Source organism: Procambarus clarkii, chromosome 47, assembly GCF_040958095.1.
Source record: "Procambarus clarkii isolate CNS0578487 chromosome 47, FALCON_Pclarkii_2.0, whole genome shotgun sequence".
NCBI lineage: Eukaryota > Metazoa > Arthropoda > Malacostraca > Decapoda > Cambaridae > Procambarus > Procambarus clarkii.
Window position 1 is genome coordinate 21556282 of NC_091196.1, and position 10741 is coordinate 21567022.

Here is a 10741-nt window from a genome sequence, read left to right on the forward strand (position 1 = left end):
AAATTACCATAATATATTCACTACAATAAAGTTATTCAAATTTTCCTGGACTATATAAAGAAATTTTATTGAAATTGTCTGTCTCCAGTAATATGGCTCGCCTCGCCCCCTGAACATTACATATACACCAACTCACTACCCCTAATGTTCCAATATTATTATTCACTATCATTATTCTGTTATAATCTACATAACGCAACGAAAATTTACCCACATACTCGCGTAATTGCATTATTCAGTATGCAAAGTAGCCTCTGATGAGGTGTGAAATAGTTATAAAATGTAAATGTAAAAAGTTACTATTAGTGTACAAGACTTGTGAATAACACCAGCGGCCAACACTGTGCTCAAAGCTCTTGCATCATAACTGACGAAATAGTATACACAAATATTAAATTTCGTATATACTTTTTTTTTCTTTTTGATTTTGAAACCATAATCAGCATTTCTAAACCTACATCTGATGAGATTTTATAATAAATTAAAATCCTGAACGATTTTTTGTTTTAATCAGACCCTGCAAATGGGAAACAAAGGATGTTGGAAAGTGCAAATTGCTTTATTTCAGGAATTTCCATTTTTTATCTTGCAACCTACAACAGAATATATAAATCTACCTTGAGTAAGGTTTTAAAGGAAAATATAAATGTGGATGAAAAGTGAAACAATAATGACCTTAAACTAACAGACAACAGCAGCAGCAGCAGCAGCAGCAGCAGCAGCAGCAGCAGCAGCAGCAGCATGGGTGTTACAAGTTTCAAGTGTGTTGCAATTTCACTATTGCTAATTTATTAAAAAAAAGACTGGTAAATATATCACTGATTTGAATCATCGGAGCCTGGAACCCGGGACCAGGAAAGCAGGAGCCTGTAGTCCTACCAAACCGTACTTTGTACACCCACAGCAATGAAGGATCTCAGAGACATCTAACTGGAATCCAACTGTTAGTACGTTTAGTGCTGTTAATACTTTGATGATACTATTAGTAGTTTTACTGCCGCTGGTGTGACTGGCAGAACCGTTGCTGCCACTGGTGTGACTGGCAGAACCGTTGCTGCCGCTGGTGTGACTGGTAGAACCGTTGCTGCCGCTGGTGTGACTGGCAGAACCGTTGCTGCCGCTGGTGTGACTGGCAGAACCGTTGCTGCCGCTGGTGTGACTGGCAGAACCGTTGCTGCCGCTGGTGTGACTGGCAGAACCGTTGCTGCTGCTGGTGTGACTGGCAGAACCGTTGCTGCCGCTGGTGTGACTGGCAGAACCGTTGCTGCCGCTGGTGTGACTGGCAGAACCGTTGCTGCCGCTGGTGTGACTGGCAGAACCGTTGCTGCCGCTGGTGTGACTGGCAGAACCGTTGCTGCCGCTGGTGTGACTGGCAGAACCGTTGCTGCCGCTGGTGTGACTGGCAGAACCGTTGCTGCCGCTGGTGTGACTGGCAGAACCGTTGCTGCCGCTGGTGTGACTGGCAGAACCGTTGCTGCTGCTGGTGTGACTGGCAGAACCGTTGCTGCTGCTGCTGGAGGTAATAATTATTGTACCGTAATAACAATAATTGTAATTATTAATCTCTAGATGGTACTGAGCTCCTACCACTGTTGTTACTGGTGTAGGTCTTACGGCTGCTGCTGTAGCCGCGGATAATGCTGAAGCTGTTTCTACAATCATGCGTGGACACGAAGAGTGTGTGTGTACAGTATATTAATTCCCAGACTGAGTTACGAAAACACTTTCTCAAATACAGATATTATTCTTAAAAAGATTGCCCCCCACTTTGCACCAGCCAGGTAACGGAAGCCCGAGGGTTGTCAAGTGTTAATTTACTTTTTTTGACAGTGTGTGAACTTGAGACAGTTGAGCAAGTCCCAGCTGCGTCTGGGGTACAAGTGACAGGATGAACAACCCAGCGGAGTGTCTTCTTATTGGCGGGTGTTGTACACGTTGATATGTTGTTGACATAGCAACGTCAGCCCCAAAGTGTCTTCAGACGGTGAGATCAACCAAAGTGTCTTCAGACGGTGGGATCAACCAAAGTGTCTTCAGACGGTGGGATCTACCAAAGTGTCTTCAGACGGTGGGATCAAAGTGTCTTCAGACGGTGGGATCAACCAAAGTGTCTTCAGACGGTGGGATCAACCAAAGTGTCTTCAGATAGTGAGATCAACCAAAGTGTCTTCAGACGGTGGGATCAACCAGTGTCTTCAGACGGTGGGATCAATCAAAGTGTCTTCAGACGGTGGGATCAACCAAAGTGTCTTCAGACGGTGGGATCAACCAAAGTGTCTTCAGACGGTGGGATCAACCAAAGTGTCTTCAGACGGTGAGATCAACCAAAGTGTCTTCAGACGGTGAGATCAACCAGTGTCTTCAGACGGTGGGATCAACCAAAGTGTCTTCAGACGGTGGGATCAACCAAAGTGTCTTCAGACGGTGGGATCAACCAGTGTCTTCAGACGGTGGGATCAACCAAAGTGTCTTCAGACGGTGAGATCAACCAAAGTGTCTTCAGACGGTGGGATCAACCAGTGTCTTCAGACGGTGGGATCAAAGTGTCTTAAGACGGTGAGATCAACGAAATGTCTTCAGATAGTGAGATCAACCAAAGTGTCTTCAGACGGTGGGATCAATCAAAGTGTCTTCAGACGGTGGGATCAACCAAAGTGTCTTCAGACGGTGGGATCAAAGTGTCTTAAGACGGTGAGATCAACCAAAGTGTCTTCAGACGGTGAGATCAATCAAAGTGTCTTCAGACGGTGTGATCAACCAAAGTGTCTTCAGACGGTGAGATCAATCAAAGTGTCTTCAGACGGTGAGATCAATCAAAGTGTCTTCAGACGGTGTGATCAACCAAAGTGTCTTCAGACGGTGGGATCAATCAAAGTGTCTTCAGACGGTGAGATCAATCAAAGTGTCTTCAGACGGTGAGATCAATCAAAGTGTCTTAAATTTACTATTCTACAAATATATGATCCATAAGTTCTCCTTTTCGACAAGCAAGACACGTTCCCCCACTTGGTTTTAGCATTGTAATCAGATCAATGTTAAATTGTAAATGACACAAAATTAAAATTGTCTCTAGTTAAGCCAATGTATTTATGTTGGGCGGTGACAAAGTCAACTAAAAAGCATCAACGCAATATCTTAAGCCTTAAGCCTTAAAGTCTTAATGGGTAAAGTGACGTGCGACTTTTACGCAGCCTTGAGCAAGTATAAAATGCTTCCAGGGTCATGAGTCCTCCAGAAAAGTTATCCCGAAAGCAAAAAATGTTGTATATAATCTGGTTAGAAGCATGTTTAAGTATATATCTTTGATTAAAACGAGGAAATTGGCTCTTTTTGAAAGCGGCGTTAGGAATATTGTGTCAAGGTGTGTTGCTGGGGCCTACACAGTCTTGTGGTGAGGTGGTTCACGTGGATGTCTGGGTACAGTGAGGGGACGCGATCCACCATCAGAGCAAAACCCATCGGAGAAGAGCGACAGGTCGACCTGGGTGCAGAGCACGTGATCTACCCAGTCGCACGCCCACACAAGTCCTCTGTCCCCGCCCACACAAGTGCTCTGTCCCCGCCCACACAAGTGCTCTGTCCCCGCCCACACAAGTGCTCTGTCCCCGCCCACACAAGTGCTCTGTCCCCGCCAGTTCTGATTTTCCGCGAGTGTTTCCAGACAGAAAGTCAATCACTTGACCCATCCTTCAACACATACTCTAAGTCAGATACTGACACTGTAGCTTTTAGTAAGTCTGTATTTACAAATATATCAGACAACTAAGTGGCAAAATGAAAGTTTCACAGGATATAATAATAAACATTATTTTTCGTTATTTAATATCAATTTATATAATAATATATTTGGGGATTTATGGATAAGTAGATCTAGGTTTGGTAAGGTGTTTTGGGTATGTTGATTTAGGCAATGTTTACAAAACATATATTCCCCTGTAAGCCACACTGAGATGCTCTTCAGAGTGCAATAATCGTTTTGATGAGACAAGGTTGTCATCAACAACGCTACAACATGGGATAATATTCATCACTCACAACTCATGATGATCATTGATCCCAAGTCTCAGTGACCTCCAACAGTCATATGTAGACACAAAAAACATGTGGCTGCGTGTCACTTGTGTAATGGGGTAAACAAATGGGGAACATTCCAAGTTGTCAACAAAACATCTGGGGCCAGATTCACGAAAGCATTTACGCAAACACTTATGAACCTGTACATCTTTTCTCAATCTTTGGCGGCTTTGTTTACAATTATTAAACAGTTAATGAGCTCCGAAGCACCAGGAGGCTGTTTATAACAATAACAACAGTTGAATGGGAAGTTTTCACGTTTGTAAACTGTTTAATAAATGTAACCAAAGCCGTCAAAGATTGAGGAAAGATGTACACGTTCGTAAGTGCTTTCGTGAATCTGGCCCCAGGTTATGTAATTGTCAGGTGAGGCACCAACTCATTAAGACTTGACAACACCACTTGCAAGGGATACGATGATAAGACTAATGAGCTGCTGTCTCAGGTAAGACGAAGGTTTAAGTGGTGCCATGACTGGAGTATATAAACTGATAACAGGGAATATAAATATACGATGATATCACAAGCACGTGATGATATCACAAGCACGTGATGATATCACAAGCACGTGATGATATCACAAGCACGTGATGATATCACAAGCACGTGATGATATCACAAGCACGTGATGAATCTATGAATAAATCAAAAGTCTGAGGAGTTGAAGGTCGCGGTTTCGATCCCGCAACACAAAATACAACTCGAAACAATGGACATAAATGTCAGAAGTTACGATTTAGGAAAGACCTGGGAAAATACTGGTTTACAGAGGTTATCTTGAGATGATTTCGGGGCTTTTTAGTGTCCCCGCGGCCCGGTCCTCGACCAGGCCTCCACCCCTAGGAAGCAGCCCGTGACAGCTGACTAACACCCGGGTACCTATTTTACTGCTAGGTAACAGGGCCATAGGGTGAAAGAAACTCTGCCCATTGTTTCTCGCCGGCGCCTGGGATCGAACCCAGGACCACAGGATCACAAGTCAGCGTGCTGTCCACCCGGCCGACCGGCTCCGACCAGAGTTGTTGACTTATGGAATAAATTACCGGTTAATATAATAGACGTGGGATTGTTAGATTGTTTCAAGCGTAAGTTAGACATTTATATGAATGATTTTGTGTAGAAGCTCACTCGACGTTTGTGTCAATAGGCCTTCTGCAGTTTCTTCCATTCTTGTGTTGTTCTTATAAACTCCGAACCATTGGGGATCGAACGTCGACCTTGCAGAAAAAAAAGCGAGGCCGTCGATCCACCGACCAGTCCAAGTGGAAGGAAAAATGACAACTGGATATCTCAACATGTCATCAAAAATATTGCGCATCAGAGATACATTTTGTAAAATGCCATTATATACAATGATTTTTTTTCCAATTAAAAACGAAAAAAGATTGAGAGTAGTTAAGGAAGGAAACAAAGCAAGAGAGGGAGGACAGGAGAACAAGCAAGCTGAGAATAAACACCATCACACCAAGTGCCTGCTGACGTCACAGCATTTGGGAATGTCAACAAATGGCACCACCGTATTTTTTTTGTTTATTATTATTTTCTACCACAGACGTGGCCAGACATTTACCATGCTAACCAGCATATATACATTTTCTTCTGTCCTCCATGGACAGGGTTAGAGATGTGTTATACATATAGTTCAAGGGTTTATTGAACAATCAACCACAGAAAGTGATTCGGTGCTTTTAAAATGGTGGTGGGCCGGGGCCGAGCACCCCACAACATATCCCAACACCTCCACACCTTCAGTGTCCTCTACTCTTCCTGTTCTTGCTCTAGTTACTGATTTTATTGACCTATTTCAGCATTGTGGAAACAAATAATGGATGACATATCATAGAAGCAGAGTTGGGTCCCGTGGAGAGTAGCGACGTGAGAATGACACCACCAGAGCTCTCTAGGTCCACGCCACGCCCCCTCTTACTCCCCCTGCTGTACGTGATGCACGCCACGCCCCCTCCTTCTCCCCTGCTGCACGTGATCCACGCCACGCCCCCTCCCCTCCTCCTGCTGTACGTGATGCACGCCACGCCCCCTCTTACTCCCCCTGCTGTACGTGATCCACGCCACGGCCCCTCCCCTCCTCCTGCTGTACGTGATGCACGCCACGCCCCCTCCCCTCCCCCTGCTGCACGTGATCCACGCCACGCCCCCTCCCCTCCTCCTGCTGTACGTGATCCACGCCACGCCCCCTCCCCTCCCCCTGCTGTACGTGATCCACGCCACGCCCCCTCCCCTCCCCCTGCTGTGATCCACGCCACTCCCCCTTCCTCCCCCTGCTGTGATCCACGCCACGCCCCCCTCCCCCCCTGCTACACGTGATCCACGCCACTCCCCCCTCCCCCCCTGCTGTGATCCACGCCACTCCCCCCTCCCCCCCTGCTACAAGTCAGCTTAACTGGCCATCGACTCGCTTCGGGTGAGCTGCCTCCGCCATGCTCCGGTTAGACTTATTTAATTTAACTCCGCGAGCAAGACAGCACGCACACACACACACACTCACACACACACACACACACACACACACACACACACACACACACACACACACACACACACACACACACACACACACACACACACACACACACACACATTCACGGGACCAAAGAGCCAGAGCTCAACCCCCGCAAACACAACTAGGTGAGTACACACACACATTAACTATTGTTAATTGTGTGTGTGGCTATTTAACACAAGGGGCACACGCACTAGGGGACACAGGTGGAAACTGAGCGCCCAAATGAGCCACAGAGATATTAGAAAGAACTTTTTTAGTGTCAGAGTGGTTGACAAATGGAATGCATTAGGAAGTGATGTGGTGGAGGCTGACTCCATACACAGTTTCAAGTATGGATATGACAGAACCCAATAGGCTCAGGAACTGTACACCTGTTGATTGACGGTTGAGAAGCGGGACCAAAGAGGCAGAGCTCAACCCCCGCAAGCACAAACAGGCGAGTACAAATAGGTGAGTACAAACATACACGCGCGGTTCGCGTACTGGATAATGAAGGACAGAAGAAATGACAACTGCAGTCTGCCAATGACTGGGTAGAATAAGCAGGCCGGAGGAATAACGGTGATGGGAGAGAGTGTCATTACTAACAACAGGAGTGGCAACTACCACAAACAGGGATCAAACAGAGTGATCACTCCCGCCATCCCGCGCACCGGCGCACAACGGGCCCACCTGCGCCGGTATAATAGTGCACCTTAACACACCTCTAGATCACTCTACACAGGTTGGTTGTAAAGAGCAGGGATGAGGTAGCCAGGTCAGCGTTGGCGCACCTCACACCACTTGCCTCAGTCGTCTCACTTGCGCAAATTAAATGAGTCAATTTAAATTATCAAATCAACAAGACGCACACAAATCGAAAAGTAGCTAACAGACTAATTATCCCAAGAGGCCCAAGCAAACCTGCAGAGACAAGACTGGGCGTGTACGTGAAGGTTAAGGCAGTTGATACCTGGTTCTGGGAGTTCTTCTACTCCCCAAGCCCGGCCCGAGGCCAGGCTTGACTTGTGAGAGTTTGGTCCACCAGGCTGTTGCTTGGAGCGGCCCGCAGGCCCACATACCCACCACAGCCCGGTTGGTCTGGCACTCCTTGAAGGAAAGAATCTAATTTCCTCTTGAAGATGTCCACGGTCGTTTCTGCAATATTTCTGATGCTCGCTGGTAGGACGTTGAACAGCCCCGCTCCTGTGCCAGGTAAGTCCACTACGGGCTCACCATAGCCCGTGCTACTTGGAACTTTTGTTCTAAGTAGCTGAATCTAAAACAACAAGGTGAAGGGTGAGGCGCTGGCCTGGAGCCACCCGCCTCTCACCACACGGCTCAGGTAACATACATGTCATTACGACATGCGTTATTACCCAGCCCTTTTAACAAGAGCACGTCCGTAATGTCAAGGTACATTACAAGAAATGGCCTTGTTGCCTTTGAGCCAAGAACGCGCTTAACAACGGCAACGCGTTGGTGCTATCTTACCCGGCTTCCTGCAGTATGTTGACCACACCACACACTAGAAGGTGAAGGGACGACGACGTTTCGGTCCATCCTGGACCATTTTCAAGTCGATTGTGATGAGGAAAGTTGTTGTTTGTTGTTATAGATTCAGCTACTCGGAACAAGTTCCAAGTAGCACGGGCTATGGTGAGCCCGAAGTGGACTTACCTGGCACAGTAGCGGTGCTGTCTTGGTGAGGGAAGGAGTTAAAGGCAATAAATAGACAAGAGAGAGGTGAGGAGAAGAAAATCTTAGAGGAAGAAGAGCAAGGCAAAAGGTACGAATTAAGTACTGAAGTACCTTTATTTGCAAAAGGTAAGGAAAGGTACTTCAGTATGTACAGTGTTCTTGGCACAGAGGAGTCTTAAAAGATCGAGTTAAAACATCATTGGTCCGTTGTTATTATAACATGCAATATGAGTTCGTATAGAAGGAAGCAAAATGTTTGCTTAAAAGAACAGGAAAGGAGAGAATGAAGCCAACTCTACTAACTCTACTTATTAAGACAGATTCCCTAAAACAAACTACATCAAAAATGTATTTCAATATTACAAAAGGACGTGGGACAAGTAAGGCGCCCGAGGCGGGCACGTGGCAATAATTTACACAAGTCGTTCACACATCTCCAGCTGAAGTAATGATTCTTAACAATTGATTATACCCAACCTCGTCAGGTCCCTGAATGGTCGCTCACCGCGGGAGCTCCAGACTACCCCGCCTCCACCATAACAAAAGAAGCTCTTGGAGGTAACTTTAGTCTCAAGGTAAGAGTCTCAAGGAAACAGCGCACTAATCCTCAATCTTTCTTCCCTGACCTTGAAGATGACGAGGGACGTGGCAAGGTTCCCTGTATAATTTCGTGGCAAGGTTCCCTGGTTCTTCACTGTATAATTAAGAGGAAAGCTTTTATGAAATATTAGACGCCACATCTGAAGGCGCACACACACACACACACCAGGGAGCCGGTGGCTGAGTGGACAGCACACTGGGCACGTAATCCTGTGGTCCGGGGTTCGATTCCCGGTGCCGGCGAGAAACAATGGGCAGAGGTTCTTTCACCCTGATGCCCCTGTTCACTTAGCAGTAAACAGATACCTAGGAGTTAGACAGCTGCTACGGGCTACTTCCTGGGGATGTGTGTGTGTGTGTGTGTGTGTGTGTGTGTGTGTGTGTGTGTGTGTGTGTGTGTGTGTGTGTGTGTGTGTGTGTTAGAGAGCAAAATATATAATAGAGGAACAATAAATTGGTTAGAAAGGTGGGATCCAAGAGCTAATAGCGCGATTGTGCAGACACAAATAGTAAATACGAACACATTATAACAAAATACACTCACACATTTGTGTAGGTGTTGTAGAGACCGCAGCAGACTGATCGTCAAAGACTCCAAGGACCACACAAGCTTAGCCTCGGGTCAAGGCTGATAAAGAAACATTCAGTACACGTTACAACAACAAGATTTCCTCAATCATTGTGTCCATCACGTGTACCTCTACTACAAACATTACCTTCTCGTATCAGACATAATACTGTACTGGTGCTTCTTACAATTCGACAATATTATTCTCCAATTAAGCGCTGGGGGTTTCACATTTTTTAATTTTAATGACGTTTGCGTCTAGTGAATTGCGATTTTTTGGCTCTCTGGGTGGTGGTGATGGTGGGCGGGAGGGTCGAGGGATGTATCCAGGTGGGTGGATGGGTCGAGGGTGTATCCAGGTGGGTGGATGGGTCGAGGGTGTATCCAGGTGGGTGGATGGGTCGAGGGTGTATCCAGGTGGGTGGATGGGTTAGAGAGTGTAATTACCTAAGTATAGTTATCTCAATGTAGTTACAGGATGAGAGCTACGCTCGTGGTGTCCCGTCTTCCCAACACTCTTTGTCATATAACGTTTTGAAACTACTGATGGTCTTGGCCTCCACCACCTTCTCACCTAACTTGTTCCAACCGTCTACCACTCTGTTTGCTAAAGTGAATTTTCATATATTTCTTCGGCACCTTTGTTCAGTTACCTTAAATATATGACGTCTTATTTGTGAAGTTCCTGTTCTCAGGAATTCTTCCCCATGAATTTTGTGGATTCCCGTTACTGTTTTGTACGTAGTGATCATATCGCCTCTTTTTCTTCTATTTTCTAGTTTTAGCATATTTAATGCCTCTAACCTTTCCTCGTAGCTCTTATCTTTCAGTTCTGGAAGTCATTTAATTGCATGTTTTTGCACCATTTCCAGTTTGTTGATGTGCTTAGGATATGGGCACCATACAACCGCTGCATATCCCAGTTTTGGTCTCACAAGAGGTTCTGAAATTGGGAAGCATCATATAGGCTCCATGCACAATGATCTTCATGTGGTCGTTAGGTGGCAGTTTTCTATCTAGAACCACCCTTAAATCGCTTCTTCTTTATCAGAATTTCTTTATCTGTTTCAGGAACAGGATAGGTCCAAGTACTGACCCTGGTGGAACTCCGGTTACATCTTGCCATTGCGACATCTGATTTCTCACTGTGATTTGCTTTATTACTTTATTTAGAGTACTCTCTTGTCCATTAGAACATCTTCCGTCAGTGCTGCCCGCCTTCCTAGCTTGTACACTAGTCTCTTGCGAGGTAAGGAAAGCTTTGCTATCATTGAATCCGTGCTGGTAGTGAGTTA

At 45.9% G+C, this 10741-nt stretch overlaps 1 protein-coding gene across 1 annotated transcript in view; it reads right to left on the bottom strand.

Annotated features, from left to right (window-relative positions):
- LOC138350871 (uncharacterized) overlaps nt 1–1662 on the bottom strand; it is an 18572-nt gene extending 16910 nt beyond the window's left edge. Inside the window, exon 1 of the mRNA XM_069302319.1 lies at nt 880–1662. Within this exon, the coding sequence (XP_069158420.1) occupies nt 880–1662 (783 nt within the window). The remainder of the gene's footprint in view (nt 1–879) is intronic.
- Nucleotides 1663–10741: the final 9079 nt, after the last annotated feature.